General features: G+C 44.9%; 2 protein-coding genes across 2 annotated transcripts; one reads left to right on the plus strand and one right to left on the minus strand.

The window, feature by feature from the left end:
* The first annotated feature begins 4319 nt into the window (after window positions 1-4319).
* On the plus strand, window positions 4320-8768 carry scg2a (secretogranin II a). Its single transcript, XM_079559781.1, has 2 exons — window positions 4320-4452; window positions 6980-8768. The coding sequence occupies exon 2, from the start codon at window positions 6988-6990 to the stop codon at window positions 8524-8526; it is 1539 nt and encodes a 512-aa protein (XP_079415907.1). The 5' UTR covers window positions 4320-4452; window positions 6980-6987; the 3' UTR covers window positions 8527-8768.
* A 1834-nt stretch (window positions 8769-10602) lies between these two features.
* Window positions 10603-16100, minus strand: ap1s3a (adaptor related protein complex 1 subunit sigma 3a). Its single transcript, XM_079580548.1, has 5 exons — window positions 15949-16100; window positions 12752-12930; window positions 12573-12681; window positions 10827-10964; window positions 10603-10694 (listed from the first exon to the last, which is right to left on the minus strand). The coding sequence occupies exons 1-5, from the start codon at window positions 15949-15951 to the stop codon at window positions 10659-10661; spliced, it is 465 nt and encodes a 154-aa protein (XP_079436674.1). The 5' UTR covers window positions 15952-16100; the 3' UTR covers window positions 10603-10658.
* Between the last annotated feature and the right edge of the window lie 634 nt (window positions 16101-16734).

Below are 16734 nucleotides of genomic sequence, written 5' to 3' on the forward strand. Positions count from 1 at the left end.
GAAAGTAAGTGGGAGAGAGATGAGAGAGTGAGTGAAACAAAGATAAGGAGAAGGAGAGAGGGAGATGAGAGAGAAGGAGAGAGAAGGAGAGAGAAGGAGAGAGAAAGTAAAGCAGGAGAGAGATGGAGAGAAAGAAGGAAGGAGAGAGAAGGAGAGAGAAGGTAAAGCAGGAGAGAGAAGGAGAGAAAGAGGGAAGGAGAGAGAGGAGAGAGAGAAGGAGAGAGAAAGTAAAGCAGGAGAGAGATGGAGAGAAAGAAGGAAGGAGAGAGAGGAGAGAGAAAGTAAAGCAGGAGAGAGAAGGAGAGATCGAAGGAGAGAGAAAGTAAGTGGAGGAGAGTTGGTGAGAGTGAGTGAAACAGGAGAGGGAGAAGAGAGAAAATGACAGAAAGAAAAAGAGAGAGGAAATCAAAAAGGACAAACAAACTGACAAACGAGGGAAAAGTAGAACGACGAGGAAGTCAGAGCAGATGGAGGTGGAGGGGTGGACCAAAGAAATCACAGAAATTCTGATATCAGTTGGCGGGATGACTGGTGCCTTTTTGGCTAGAACTTTCCCCTCACAGTGAGAAGGTCCCGGGTTCAGGACTGTGCGTGTCTTTCTGAGTGGACTTTCCCTGTTTCTCTCCCTGGGACTGGATGGATTTCCTTCGGGTGCTCTGGTTTTCCCCATCAACCAAGAACATGCATCCCCCAGCCAGGTCCCTCTGACCATTAGCCTGGCTCCACATCTGGAGATGGGTGCCTGGGCGCTCCACTTACAGGCTACCCCAGCGGCATCGAAGGACGGGTCAAAGGACAAATTTCCTACAATTATAATCTGAACGTGACTTCTGATGACCTGTCCATTATTTGTTGTCATTGAACACCTTATCCCCGTTTAAAGGAGTGGTAAAGCCAGTCCATATATCGAAGAATGAGCTAAAATGAGCCATGTTTGATGGATAAATGATTACGGCTCGAGGGAAAATACATTGAGCAGGCCACAGAATTCTGAAGGACTAACCGCCTCTGCATACATTAAGGCCAGACAGCATTTCTCCTTTTTTTTTTTTTTTTTTTTCGAACGGTTAGTCTAGAAGAGGATGGGGGTGAGAGTGAGAGTGACAGGGAAAAGGACAAACAGAGAGACAGAAACATAAGCGAGAGACGGAGAGGACTGTCAGACACAAAGAAAAGAGAGACCGAAAGGTGGAGCAGGGAGAGACTGACAAAGAGAGAAAGAGGGAGAGAAAATGAAGGGGAAAAAAAGAATAAAGAGCGCTCCCCCCCCCCGCACCCCCGCCCCGCCATGAGCTGTGTCCGGAGGATATGAGTCATCAATAGACTTGCGTCGTCCCTGGGCACTGCAGCAGAGACGCAGCGACACAGGCCTTTGCCTCCATACAGTGCATGGCGAGGCTTTGGAAAAGAAGTCACCATGTACTTTGGTGTATTCACCCATTGCTGGACACTCACTTCTTTGGCTGCGGTTAAGAGGTTATATGATGTACAAGACTTGTGGAAAACGGTGCTACAGTCATGAGGTTCGGCCCTTGGTGTTTCGGAAAGTACGGAAATCGTCCCTCCACGACCCAAACTTACCCTGATGTAGAGGGTGTTTTTTATATTTTTGCTTTCATCATGTTTTATTTATTGCATAGTGTTCGCCTTGTTTTTATTGCATGATTGTCTAATTCCCTATTGTTCCCGTGACAACCTTGCCCCTACATGACTTCAGACCTGTGCTATGGCGGGGAGAATGAAGATAACGGTGGAAAAGGAGGCGGACTGAGAGCACACTGTCATTGGTTTTACTGGTTGCCTACAAAATCGTGGCCTCCCTCAGTATTTAAGCCCCGCCTTCCCTTCGCTCTCCTGTGCCAGCCCGTCGGTGTATCTGCCTTCTGGCTCCGTTCGATTTTTGTGGCTCTTTGTGGACCTTTTTTTTTTTGGCGGTGAAAGTTTTGGATCTCGAGTTGTGAGTCAGAAGCAGAACAAATTATGGAATCATTCAGAGGTGCCACGGCAAATACTAGAGGAAAGAAGCGGCTAAAAGACGAGCTAACCTAAACTCTCCTTGAACCCCAGCTTGAAAGCCACTGCTCTAGAATATCAACAATCTACTTTTCTTCAGAAAACTGCCACAAATCAAAACCTAATATGTTGCAAGCCACGGAAAAGTTGTTAGTCTCAAGAGTTTTAGGATCGAGGGTTCCACCATGGAAGGGCCTCCGGTTTAAACCTAAAAGGGAGCTGAACAACGTGGCAGAGAAGGCAGTGCATTTGCTGCGACGACGTGAGAAGGAAATTTTAGAAGGAAAAAGTCCAATCCAACCGCTGAGGAAAACATAATGAATGATTGATGAACATTAGCCGGCGTTCCCAGGGGCCGCCTCATGGGCTGAAACGCTGTTCCGCCATCGCTGCAGAATGAGCTAAAAGCCGCTGTTAGCTTTAGCCCCGAGCTCGTGTAGATAAGAGTTGTCATAGGAACTAATGCCTCTCAGCCAAACAGATCAGAGATAAGCAGCAAGAATGGGACTGTTTCGTATGGTCAGATAAAAAGAGAACACTGGCCTTTCATACAGCGGTAGAACGGTCTGTAGGAAGCATTGACTAAACAAGGACTGAACCAAGTCTAGCGGCCTGAGGGGTTTACTACAAAGTTGGATTAGAGGGCTAGCGGGGTTAGTTAACTAACTGTAATACTACAAAGCTGGATAACTTTCTAGCAGGGTAGATCTCAATGGAAACATGCCCTTAGCGCAAAACTTGCTCTGGACCAGGTTTAGTTCCCAGGTTAGATAAGAAGCCGGCTCTTGGACCAATCAGAGGACAGAATCCTCCACTCCGGAGAGAGAAGTCCTTTCTTTCTATCAAAGCACATGGATTTTATGAAGTAGCGACATCATGTTGTGACTTTTTCTACACATGTGGCTGACGCCCATTTCAGACGACTACATGAAAACGGCTTATTTCTCATCCACATAACAGTACGAGTGTTGCTCCAGTTGTAATAATTGTTGTTAATGTGAACATACTTCTTATGTGCAGCTTGGCTCAGACTCCTGTCGTTCATGGTGCCGCATACTACACTACATTCCAAATGATTATGCAAATTATATTTCAGTGTCATAAAGGTAAAACATACAAGTTTTTCAATGACACTCATGGATTGTATTGTGTCTCAGGGCTCTTTGAATCACTGACATGAATCTCAGACGCCTGTGATGATTAGTTTTCAGGTAAACCCAGGTAAGGAAAAAACTACTGAAAAGGGACGTTCCACATTATTAAGCAGATCATCATTTTCAAGCAATAAGGGAAAGAAAAAGGATTTCTCTGCAGATGAAAAGCGTGAAATAGTTGAATGCCTTGGTCTAGGTATGAAAACCTTTAATATTTCATTAAAGATTAAACATAATCATCATACTGTTAAGAGATTTGTGGCTGATTCAGAGCACACTCGGGTTTGTGCAGATTAAGAGAACAGATGCTACAAAGCAGCATACAGGTATTTGAAGCTGCTGGTGCCTCTGGAGTCTCCCGAACATCAAGGTGTAGGACCTTCCAGAGGCTGCAGTTGTGCACAAACCTTCTATCCTGGCCTCCCCTAAACTGATAATTGGTTGGTGAATGGCCACCATGTCCCAACAAGGCTGTGATGTCAGTAAGGAGGGGGCGGAGTCACGTTTTGGGCCAGAATTTGGGCCACAATCATGTGGAGTTTCTGACTAACCACTTCCTTCTATAGTACAAACAGAAGAACTTTCTTGCAGGAAAAGTTTGTTTAGATGGAAAAACTTTCAGCCAAAAGATGAATGTGGCAGGTTTGTGAATCCGATCATTTTCAAACAAGTTCAGCCTTTGTCATTTTTCCTTTTTGTGATATTTCTTTAAAACACTTCCCCGAATGGGCATTATAACAACAAAACCAGGTCTAAACCAAAACTAAACTGCAGTTCACTTACTGCTCTGACCCACTTCTTTTTTACCAATTTGCCAAACCCTCTCAGAATCGTTCCCCACTTTCAACTTCGAGAACAAAACGTTCACTTGTTGCTCCCCAGTATACATCCCACCCTCTTGGAGTTGATCATCAGAAAGACCAGTGTGTTCACGGTGTAACTCATTGCCCTTTCACTCCTCCATTCTTCGCAAGTGACTCATTCTGTTGCACAAATTTGTTGCCAACCGAAATGTTTTTTGGGGGTCTCTCTCTCTCTCTCCCTCCCTCTCTCTCTTTCTCTCTCTCACCCTCCGTGCACGTGCCTGGCTCCGTGCACGCGCCTGTCTGACGTCCGCATCCCCCCCCCCCCCCCCCCCCCCCCCCCCCCCCTCCCCGAATGACGCAGGAGTCACGTGGCGTCTCTAATAGCCCCGGGAGCTGTCCGCGGTCCTGATCCACACTCTCTCTCGGCGCGGGCAGAGACATGCGCGGACTCCTCGCTGCACTGAAACGCGACTAAAAAGGTGGGCTCACGCACACACATGCATGTTTACAAACAGTCTCCACGGTCTCCAGCCAGCGTCGCACACACGCGCGTGAGGCTGCGCGTGTGTAGCTGTTACTCTTGTTGTTGTTTTTTTGTTTTGTTTTGTTTTTGTCGTTGTTTTTGTCGGTGCCTCGCAGCGCTTTTCATTGCTTTACAACCTGATGCTCCCGAGGCACATACGCGAGGGAAGGAGGGGGGTGGGCAGAGCGGGGGGGGTTGTGTTGTCTTTTGCGTGCGTGTGCGTTGACACAAACGTCGCTTTGTTGTGAGGTTTCAAGCTGTGAGGCTTTTCTCCATGTAAAAGGAATCACCGTTTTTTTTTTCAAGTTTTTTTCTTTCTTTTTGTTTCACGTGCGGACAGAACAGCCACGAATGTACTTTTTTTTTTTTTTTTTTTTCAGTTTAAAAAAAAAAAATGCGGTAGGTAGTGCTCACATCTGATGCAATTAATTATTAAAAGCCTTTGTGGGGAAAATTCACCCACTTGGCCAACTAAAGGGATAATGGCGTTTTTGTTGTTTTTTTAATTTCCCTTTGCCTACTCATTTTTCCCCCCCATTAAAGTTGTTTACTCTCCTTATGTAAAAAAAAAAAAAAATGTATATAGGTAAAAAATAAATGAGGCTAATACAATAAGATTGTTTACAGCCTATCTTGCAAGGTGTGATCTGATCAAGAAGGCATTTTATTTATATATTTAATTAGTTGGAGGTTGATTTTATTTCTAGCAATTTTTTTTTGGATCAAGCCTATTTATTTTATATTTTTTATATGAGAGTTTCTTTTTATAAGCACTCATGCCATTTTTACCTTCATGTAAACCTCCTTTTTTTTTGCCTATTTGTTCATTTAAACTTTCTTCTTTTCTTTTTTTTTTATTTCAAGCTCGTTCGCCCCTGTTTTCAAGAAAAGGGAAGCTCGTGTCTGCAAAGCGCGTTATCGATTGTATTTATTTATTTATTTATTTATTCTTTAAACCCTTCATCAGACCGTGCCGCGCGTGTGTGCGTGCCGGCGTTAATGATGAGGTAATTGGCTCACGCGCTAATTGAAACAGATCGACGCGCGCGCAGCTGGAAGCCTATTTGCGCAATTTGCCTTTTTTTTTTTTTTTTTTTTGACATCGTTGCCTTGACAACCGCGGTCCAGGGGTGAGTCACCGCGAGCAGCAGCAATTTGTGTCCAGTGCGCACTAATAAGATTTATACACCGCTGCGAAGAACAGACGCCACAGTCAGGGGGGGGGCTGGTTTAGTCTTGTTTGACCTGGCTACATGGTTTACTTACTTACTTACTTACTTACTTACTTACTTATTTACTTACTTACTTACTTACTTGCTTACCGTTCGACCACTGATCTTCTTTTGCTCATTTAGCCCCGATTTCCCCCTGTTTTTGACCTGGATTCATGACTTGTGCCTAGTTAAGTCTTTGTTTTTTTGGTTTACACCTATAGTTAGTCCTGGCTAAGCTTATTCCCAGTTTGGTGTTGGTTTAGTTCATGAACAATGTGGAAAAATGCATTAAAAAAAATACTTTGGTTCGGACCTTTGAGAAGCACAGAAAGAACAGTAGCATCAGGGAGAGGAAGAAAGAGAGACAGAGCGTGCATTATATATTCATGTGTTTATGCGTGTATATTATTCATGGGGCTACACGCAAGTGAATAGGACGAGATTGAAAGAGGCGATGTTCGAGGCAATTTTAAAAACGACTAGGACGAAAACAGGTCTAGTGACAAAAGCAGGGCTTGAAACCAGGACTGAGCAAGCTACCGAGTCTGAAACCGGGGGGCGAGAGATGGGTTGACAGATTGAGCTGTGCGGATTTCGACGGAAGATTTTCAGATTGAGTGAAGCGTCTGGACAGCGTGACATTACCGTCAGACTCAAAACGACAGGACAAATAAACAAACGACGTCTCTGAAAGGCCACCGCGTCTGGCCACCGTTCCGCATTACATCGCACGTCAATAAAGAAGACGCGACGAAATGTGATCGACTTCGCGCTCCTTTTAAGTAGATCTAAAGCGGGACTAAACCAACTAAATCATCGCGATCTAAATTAGGAGCGAACTACTTTAGGTCTGGACTCACTTTAACCGGGATTTAAAAAAAAGGGTGATTTAGAGCAGGACATGATTCACTAAACCAAGGACTATATCATCTCCAAAGTAGGACTGAATGAGACCAAACCAGGACCAACTAATAAAAGAAAGAACGAAGACTCATACAGGGTCAACAAGCAGAACTGAAACGGGACGAAATGCTTGCTGAAGTCAGAGTAAAATGTGGAATAGTAACTCTCATGTACCACCATGTTCCCAGTGCCACAGTTTTGGAACCAGTCGCATGTTAAGTAACTTGGCCCCGCCCCCTGTCTGAGAGCTTGACGTCAACAGATTTCATAACATCCTATTTTGAGGGCTAGAAATAAAACAAGCAAAAGAACTAAAAAGGTCAAATGTAACTCTTGTCTCTCTCTTTTGTCTCTTTTGCTCCGCAGACGTCAACATGAAGTCCAAATCTGCGATGCCGAGACCTTCTCCACTTTGCGCCTCCGCCCTGCTCCTCCTCCTGCCCGTGCTCCTCTCGGGCATCGCCGCTGCTTCCCTCAGAGACCACCGGCTACGGGGCGCCGACTCGAACGCGCCCAACGAGGACATGCTCAAAGCCCTGGAGTACATCCAAAGTCTCCGCCAAAGTGCGAACCACCAAAACTCAGACTTCGAGAGGTCCACGTTAGATCAACAAGGCGACGAGCCGCGATCGGAGCGGCAGGAGGACAAGAGCGAGGAGCTGCTGCAGGCCGTTCTGAGCACGCTTCAGCAGACGGAAAAGGCCGGCGACCAAAGTGGCAGGGCCGCGAAAGAGCAAACGGCTCCCCCGCGCCAAAAGCTCCCGTTAATGTTCGAAGACGACCAGGGAGAGGACGGGAGCGACGACTTCGACCGCGGGGACACCCTGAAGCGCACGAACGAAAACGTCGAAGAGAAATACACCCCGCAGACGCTGGCGACGCTGCAGTCGGTCTTCGACGAGCTGGGGAAAATGACCAGCTTCAATTCGAAGCGGGAAAACCGCGAGGAGGAGGAAGAGGATCTGCTGAACGCGAGAGATTTGGCGTACGACGAAGGGGATTGGGGCCAAGGGGAGGCGGAGGAGGGGAGGAGCGAAGTCGAGCGCGCCTTGGATTACCTTGACGCCAACGAGCAAGGAAACGATGAAAGCTTCGTGTCCAAACGATCCGACGACGAAGACGAAGGAGAGATGGCGAACTTGGCGGACTTTTATTTGCTGAAGGTTTTGGAGCAAACCGAAGAGGAGGAACAGAAAAAAAGAGCCCTGGAGGACGAGGAGGAGAGGATGGAGAGAGCGGCGGAATTCCGAAACAACATCGACCCGAAGTTGATTTACCGGCTTTTGCAAATTTCCCAGAAGTACCAAATCCCGCCAGAAGACCTCATCGACATGCTGAGGAGCGGGGAGAGGCTAAAAGTCACGCCGGTTTACGCGAAAAAGACCTACAAGAGACCGCAGTTCATCAGCAGCAGCAGGCGCCTACCACTGAGGCAGAAAACCCCCGATGAGATGAGAACGGCGAGGATTTTGAAGATCTTGGGGTTGTCCGGAGATGAAAACAGCGCGCAAAGCCCTCTCAGGAAGCAGTACAAAAACTTTTACTCCCGGCCCGCGTGGAGGCAAGAAAGTCCCGTCGCCAGGCAGCAACAGCAAACGTTCCCCGCCAAGTTAAGGGACGACTACGACGATACCGAAAATGAACTGGCCACGTTCTTGGCGGCCCGCATGCTGTCGAAATACCCGACGTTCAAGAGCAAGACCAGCCAGAAGAGAGAGGACCAGAGGGAGGAGGAGGGGGGGTCGTTCGAACGGGCGGTACAGGACTATTTTGACCAGCTGGACTCGGACAGAAACGAAAAAAGACAGTTGGACTCGGAGCAGAGGGGAGCGGGAGGCTTTGAGAACGAGGACGTGATGAAGTTGCTAAGCTTTGTAAATCCGGACGAACAAGACGCCAAAAACACGGAGTAGATGCAGTTCCTGTAGATTGTACATACTTGTATAGACATAACGTTGAAGGCAGCGAAGTATCGGAACGAAGCTCGAAGCAGTGGTTCTCAAACGGTCGACGTATTGAGATTGCAACCTTTTCACGTCTTTCTAATGTAAACAAACAGCTAACCTGCTAATTCCCGATCAATAAAAAAGGCTTTGTGATGAAATGCACAGCGCACAAAGGTCAGCTGGACAAAAGGACATTATTATTAGAAAAACAATTACAGTCCCTTTAAGGAGAAAAAAACATCAACATCGACGGGAGTTTGAGAACCACTGCACAACCCGCTGAGCGAAAAAATGTTAGTTTACCTTTGATATTTTTGGTGTTTGGACATATTTTTGACAGACAGAATCCAAGCGTTCAGTGTACAGTACGTCACCACCAGCCTCAGCCACCGCAGTGTTCGCACCCACTCGTGTTCCCTGGTCGTTTTTAATGTGCTAAATGTCATATATGAGATCAGTAATAAAGCATTGACTTTATTTTTTCCTTACTGTGTTTTGCTTCTTTATTATACACTATGATCGCCAAAGTGGAGCGTCACGAAGCAATATAGTTCAGGTTGGGAAAGAAGTAGGAGTTCCAGTATTACATTAGAATTAGTAGTAGTAGTAGTAGTAGTAGTAGTAGTAGTAGTAGTAGTAGTAGTAGTAGTAGTAGTAGTAGTAGTAGTTACAGTATTAAGGTGTAACAGTAGTATTCAAAGTGTACCTTGATTTCATAACTTGAGTAAAAACACAGATACCACTGGTCAAATATGACTCCAATCACAGTAAACGTTGCACACTCAGATCATTACTACTTAGGAAAAAGTACTGCAAAAGTCTAATTGTTGTAGAAAATACTAAAGAAAGTGAAAATCTGTTAAAATAAGTGATAGGAAACATTACATTGCGGCATCAAAAATCGTGTCCAAAATTCACAAACTGTACGGCAACACGACGGGGACAAACCTTCTTCCTAGTTGTGAGTCAGCGGGATTTTACAGTACATCTGCACAGCGCCACCTACTGCTCTGGAATGTGCATTACTAAGCTTATAAAATAAACAAATAAAAAAAAAAGTAGAAAGTACTATATTTATCTTAGTAAAACTGCAGTAAAATAATACTCAAATCGAGTACAGTCCGCAAAAACTCTACCGAAGTACAGTGCTTGACTCATTGTTCTGGCCATTTCTGGTTGTATAATGTATAATGTACTATTTAGTGCTTAATTCTTGTGTAAAACCCCTATTTTGAAGGACCTTAAATGCAACACCATCACAGCTCCTTTTTCTGTCTGAGAGAGAATCGGCATTTTGGGAGCACAGTGACTCTGTAAACTAATAAAATACAAAGGAAATTCCAGCCGTGTGGTGGCCTGCGGGTTTTGAGCAGCATTTCAGATATTCCTTGGTGAGTTTGGCTGCTGATGCCCTAACAGCGGCAGCGGCAGCAGCAGCAGTAACATTAGTAGTAGTAGTAGTAGTTGTTGTTGCATCTTGAGTTAACATTCAGGAATCAAACCTGGGACAATCTTGCTGCACTTTTTCACACTGTGCTAGTCCAGTGTTTCCCAACCAGGGGTACGGAGACCCCTCGGGGTACTCGAGGACCTAGCAGGGGGTACTTGGAACAATTTCAGATTGAAAGAAAGGGGGAATTGAACATCGTTTTTTTATAAGAAAAGCTATATTTTGCAGTAAAATGTGTTGCTTTGGGAGAATTTTAGTTTTATTTTGACCGCAACATTGTCCTTTTTCTTACAAACACCACTTTTAAGTAATTATTTTCTAATTATCTACAACACTCATGAGGTAGGGGGTACATGGACGACCGCTGAAAGGCCCAAGGGGTACGCAAGATAATAAAGGTTGGGAACCACTGTGCTAGTCGTTGAAGCGGTACTGGTAATTGTATAATAGAACAGCAGCAGTAGCCAAAATGTACAAAAATATATCAATTGTAAAATGTATTTAGGTAAGAAAATGTCTGAGATTTACAAACAATTCTGTTTATAAGGCACTTGATAATAAGTATTTACACGTACAATCCTGGTGAATAAAACTGTCACATAAAAGCAGAATTCCCCTGATGTTACTCCACTGAGGCAGGCGTTTTGGTTCAGTAGGCCGGTCGGCTCATGTACTCCTCCATCGTCTGCAATCACATAAAAACAACATTTCACTGTTTGCTCAAATCAAGCCCGTAATGAGCCCGTCTGCTGCAGCCATTCGATGCAAGGGACCCGCGGGGGAACCTGAAGTGATGATGTGGTTGTTCTTGCTGTACCTCTTGTAAAGTGTCAGCGTCCTCCAGTGACGCCCCCACAGCGGTCCGGGACGTCTCCAGGATCTCGCCGCCCATCAGGAACTCGTCCAGGATGAAGTAGGCCTTCTCAAAGTTGAAAATGATGTCCAGCTCGCACACCTTAGACCACATATATAACTGCAATTAGTAAATCACTATGCTAATATTTATTTATGGATTGTACAATATGAAAACAAAACCTTTTAATGCTTATAACCCGGTTCCAAAATTACTGAATTAGATTTTTTTCCTCAATTTCCTCAATTGCTAATCCTGGATGTGTCTACACTCCTAGCTTTAAAACATAAATTACCATATTAGTCCAGTGCTCAGGTCTCTGCATTGGCTGTCTGTCTCTCAGAGAGTCAAATTTAAAGCAGCTCTGCTTGTGTTCAAGTCTAGCATCAAAGTACATTTCTGACATACGATATGATAATTTTGACCCCAGTACGATGCACGATCAATAATTTTAAAAAGTCCTAAATGGAGGATCATTTCAGAGCGCCAGATAAAGTCTGGTTAAATGCACTGTCCCCTCTCAGCAGCGCTTTGCTTTTGCTCTGATCTGGAGTCAGACTGAGCCTCCGTATTCATGTAGGTGTAATATCTGCTGCCAGAAGGAGAGACTGTCCCTGGATCAGTTTCACAGTTCCACTATCACATTATCCTCCTGCCTTGGCTGCAGCCGTGGCACATGATTGGTCAGCAAGACGTAACCCCGTCTCACCTCTCATGAGTTGGTAATTTGCCCGCTTCTTCATTACGGCTTAACTAATTATTTTTCCTCATTCTAGCGCCTCATGTGAGTGTGTGTTCTGCAAAGTTAATCTGATCAAACCAATTCCAGAAATCGACTGATTACTGCAACCTTTAACAAGCTTATCCAAGCATCAGTTTGTGAAGAATGGAGGGGCATGTCCGGATTTCAAACCTACAAAAGCTACGTTGTTGCCCTCAATAACTTTAGCAAACTTGTACAAGAGCGTCTGCATCAGAACTGCAGAAGGGAAAGACTCCGGCGAGGAGGTGGAGTTCATCTCTTAGATGAGGGCCTATGTTGTCATGTCTACATGTGCATAAAGTAATAAATGGGACAGTGCGTGTGTTGTAGTTATGGGAGGTGATGCGCTATTGACATATTTATAGTGTACGATAATTTGTGCTGAAATACAATAGTTTTGGAAGCTTGGTACGATATATAGTTTTTTAGAATCTGGCAACCCTGTGTTAGAGCCATATGAGGGAGTGGTCTCCTGCTGTTCCCAGAGTCAGGACTAAACATTTCTGGAGATGTGAGAAAGGCCTAAACTCTGACGTCGCTCAAATCCAGGCTGAAAACTGTTCTAGCAGCTGTGCAAAGGACACTGGAAGTATTTTACCTGCACTCTTCACTTCTAATGTAATAAATTAATGATTATATTGATGTTTTATGGATTGATTTGATCTGCCTTCTGCCTATGTAGCTGTGTGTACAAATTGTGCTCTTCAAATAAACTTCCCTGAATTGTGAATCCAAGCACAAGCTCAATTTGTGTTGGAAAATGTTGAACTTGATTTTGCCCTACTCAGTAATATCTCTCTGGTATAGGCGGGGAAAAAAGTTTCAAAACTACTCTCACAAGTACTGTTGAGCATGTTTTGACCAAAGATTAGATCATGTATGGAGAGAATGTAACAATAGCGCTAAAACAACCAGCACCTTCTTACAAAACAAAGTGGAATACTCACATTCCCAAAGTATTTATCCAGCAGCTCCACGTATCTGTGCAGAACCTCCAGAGTCAGCAGCTCATTATCCTGGTCCTCCATCCCGGCGCAGAAGTACAGACTGGCATATCTGCATTCAGACACAAGACAGTTTGTTCCAATACAACAGATCCAAACTTTCAAGTGGAGCTCCCTTCAACCTCTTGTAGACGATCTTCAGGTCCCGCCATTGCAGGAAGTTGCAGGTCCTCGGGGGCCGGTTGAGGACGATCAGCATCATGTCCCGGATGATCTTCTTCTTCTCCCGGTCGGTGTGCGGAGTGAACCACTTCTGGAGCCGCAGCTTCCCCTGGCGGCTGAACAGCAGCAGGAAGCGCATCTGCCACGGGAGGAGGAGGAGAGGAAAGAGTACTTTTAGTTTCTTTACCAGTAAAAGTAGAGGCCGAGGAGCTGCATTTACGTAAATAGACGTATCCGCAGTTCAAACAGAAGAGACTGGATGCAGCTGGTGTTTTCTGATATTAATGTTACAAGAATTGCATAAATATAATGTGCTGTGAAGGCATGTGTTCTGATTAGGCACTATGCATAGTTGTTCCTGATTGGATACTGTTTGTTGGGGGCAGTCCCTGAGCTTATAAAAGACCAAGGAGAAGGGCCCGTCTTCAAGCCTGATGAAGGACAGTGACCAAAAGCCATAAAAAGAGTGTGACAGTGTAACTCCATCGTGAGCTAAACAATGTCCATGTTCTGAGAGAAAGACATGTAGCTACAGCTGGTCCCGCTCGGCCGTAATTGCGTTAAAGTGACCGAAACAAAGGCACATGTTCAGACGCCTGCTCTAAGATGTTGTAAAGTAAAAGTAAAAATTATTTAAAAGTTTACTCATGTCAACAATAAAATACCTTCAATTTGTGTGTAAGTGAATACCTGTTTGTTTTGCTTGCCTTGGTTATGTGCAGGGGCGGATCTAGAGGAGTGGCACGGGTTAGCTGCCACCCCTAATAAAGGTCTTGCCACCCCAGCTGCCACTCCATTGTCATGTGATGTGACGTCTCACAACTGCTCCAGAAGCTACTGGTGCTTACAGAGCTCACTCTCAGTTAGGATTTGTGACAGGACAAAGAGTTATAACAACTTTATAGATAAATAAGGGGCCAGGTGACAACTAATGTGGCTCCCAAGATTATTAAATTTTTTACTGAAGTTAAAACTTTACCTGAGTTAGGGACCCCCGACTTATATCATGGACAATGCTACAATTTCTGCATAATTAGAGAGGCTCAGCCTGAATTTAAAGGAAGCGTATACCCCCACTATGGACATTCGACATTGTAAAATGTGTTGCCACCCCAGCAATGATCCCTGACCCTGTTTGCCACACCATTATTTTCTTTCTGGATCCGCCCCTGGTTATGTCCTGGTTTAGTAGCTTGTTATATGTTGGGCAGCACGGTAGCACAGCGGTTAGTGCTCTCGCTTCACAGCTAGAAGGTCCGGGTTCGATTCCCACCTGGACGGGGCCTTTCTGTGTGGAGTTTGCATGTTCTCCCCGTGTCTGTGTAGGTTTCCTCCGGGTACTCCGGTTTCCCCTACCACTAAAAACATGCACAATAGTCCAGGATGAATGATGTGAGTGAATTTATGGTGGTGGTCAGAGGGTCCGTTGGCGCAGACGTAGTCGCGAAAGTGCTTCTGACAGTCTCCCCCAGGGGAAACTGAAGCTACAAACGTAATTTACCACCACCGAGTATGGAGTGAATGTACAACTGTGCAGGCGCTATATAAATAAAGATCTTCTTCTTATAATGGTTATTCCCTGGATTAGACATTGGTTTACAGTATCACTTACTTTTTTCCTGAAACTGATCTATCCCTATGTAACTATTCTTTAAACTTTAGATAAGAGCTTAAACAAACACTGTTTACGAAGCCATTGTTTTTGCAGGGATTGAACATGTCTGCATATCCCTCCCCCCCTCTTTCCTAAACAGAATACCACATTGCTACAGACACACCACAGACCTGCCTTATCCCTGAACAAACATGGCCGCGCCTTGGTCCTCGGTTCAACGGTGCAGAGACAACCCCAGACGGGACTTATCTTTCACAACTCCCATAAACGCAGTCAGCGCTGTCATGTTTTACAGCCTGCGGCCAGGGTTGCCCAATAACACAGCGTTTAGCCTAAGGTGCAGCCGAGTTTTGCCTTGGTTTCAACCTGATTTAGTTCACAATGGGTCACTTTCAAGTATGCTTTTATATGTGTGTGTGGTTTTATTTTTGCATTTTCATTGCTGCCTTTGCATTTTATTCTTATCTTGCTTTGTCTGTGCTATAAAGACTTACTTCTTGGTTAGTCCTATTTCCTTTAAGGATTTTAGTTTAAACGGGCACTAACACACCGGCTCTAGATCATTTCAGAACCAAACCCATCCATCCATCCATTTTCTTCCGCTTTATCCGGGGCCGGGTCGAGGGGGCAGCAGTCTCAGCAGACCCACCCAATCAATTGGAAATAAAGAATAAAAGGATTAACCAGGCGCTAAACAATAGCTGACTAAGTATCACCAGGACCAGAGAGCCATTAAAGGCCCGGGTAGAAGGTACAGTTTTGAATTATTGTGGTACAGATTCATTTTCTCTGTAAGATCCCAGTTCTTCTCTGGGATGAGCTTAGAAGCAGGTTCCACAACTTTCAGGGAGCGATACTGCGATGTAAACAACAACAATGAGCTTCTAGTTCACATGAAATGGGCACGGGCACGCACAAAGACCAGACAGGTGCGTGTCAACTCGTCTAAGCTCAGGTAAGAACATATCACAGCATGGAAAAAACGGTGGCCTGTTCCTTTAAGCCTAAACATAAACTTATACAAAAAGATCATTCTCCAAAATAAATCAAACTGCTATTGTCTTTAAAGTGTCTGAAATGGTCCCACAGGCCAAATGATGATTAAATGTGATTGATTAATTACAAAGGCCATAATCAACTCATAAATGGAAACCAATATTTGACTTGGCGGGATCCTGAACCATATCTACCACGTGCAGTGCCTCCACAGGTTAAAAACTTCAGTACTGATTTGCATTGATTTGCCTGGCTGTGGCTAAACATTAGTGACCACACTGGCTACTTAGCTAGAGCTTATGCAGCTAACCTTTATCTCTTCCCACATCATGACCTATAGGCTATGTTATCTTACTAACCAATGTCTATACATGTCAGCCCCTTATAGCTTTCAACCTTTGTACAGGACGTCTGTGCAGGAGCGACGTGCGTAAAAGTTGCACATAAGTTCAGATAATAGCGTTTAAAATGGATAAGGTTGAGAGCAAATGCTGTTATTAGAAAGTAGCGTAAAATAGGCTGTAGTCAATGCGTTTGATCACTCACCATCTTGGCGTCGTTTAGGTAAACCGCCCCCGGCCAAACCGCGCGTTCTGGTGCCCAGGTGAAGTCCTAGACGTGCAGAGGAGCGCGATGGACGGACATGGTCGGTCTTCCCATAAATCAGTGCGGCTCCTCTCCGTCCGTGCGGGTCTGCCGTGCCGTATAGTGTCTGCCGCGCCCCGCCGCTCATTGGAGGAGGCGCGGTGGGGGAAAGGAGCGGCTGCGCGTAACGGAGCGCGCACAGGTGGAGACTGTGGAGAGAGCCGAGGCTGCGCGCAACAGGGGGACAACGCGGAAGACAAAGCGCCACTTGTCCCAGCACAGGCGTGTGTCTCTGATCCGCTTTCCCTCATTTCGATCTTTTTTGTTGTTGTGTGTGTCAGTGTTGCCAAGTGAATACGCATGCGTCCACGTGGCAGCACAATGATGTTTTTTGTTTTTTTGAAACAGCAAATGTACATTTGTTGTATGTTTTAAGTTTTAATTTCACAAGTCTGACCCGCCAAGGTACACAACATATCCCAATCCCAATACTTTTTGAGGTGAGGGAGTTGGCACCCTATAATAACAACTAGTCAAACATACATAGTCTTGTGTCTTTTCACCGATAGCGGGATATAAGGGTTTTATGTTTTTTAAAATAATAATAATAACAATAATAACAACAATAATAATAATAATAAATATTTACGCTTTCATCATGGCAAACAACACTTGTTTTCAAAATTCCATAAAGTAATCGTCATAGCCTACCGAACGTATGGACTATGACATGGGACTCTTGAATAG

This window comes from Gobius niger (genome assembly GCF_951799975.1).
Source record: "Gobius niger genome assembly, chromosome: 1".
Taxonomy (NCBI): Eukaryota; Metazoa; Chordata; class Actinopteri; order Gobiiformes; family Gobiidae; genus Gobius; species Gobius niger.

What these genes read in the sequence shown, in the direction of transcription:
- scg2a (XM_079559781.1), top strand. Translation starts at nt 6,988, where the DNA reads ATGAAGTCCAAATCTGCGATGCCGAGACCTTCTCCACTTTGCGCCTCC.
- ap1s3a (XM_079580548.1), bottom strand. An exon ending in TGGATAAATACTTTGGGAAT is followed by an intron (nt 10,965 to 12,572) that starts GTGAGTATTCCA and finishes ATGTGGTCTAAG; the next exon opens with GTGTGCGAGCTGGACATCAT. An exon ending in ACGCTGACACTTTACAAGAG is followed by an intron (nt 10,695 to 10,826) that starts GTACAGCAAGAA and finishes ATGTGATTGCAG; the next exon opens with ACGATGGAGGAGTACATGAG.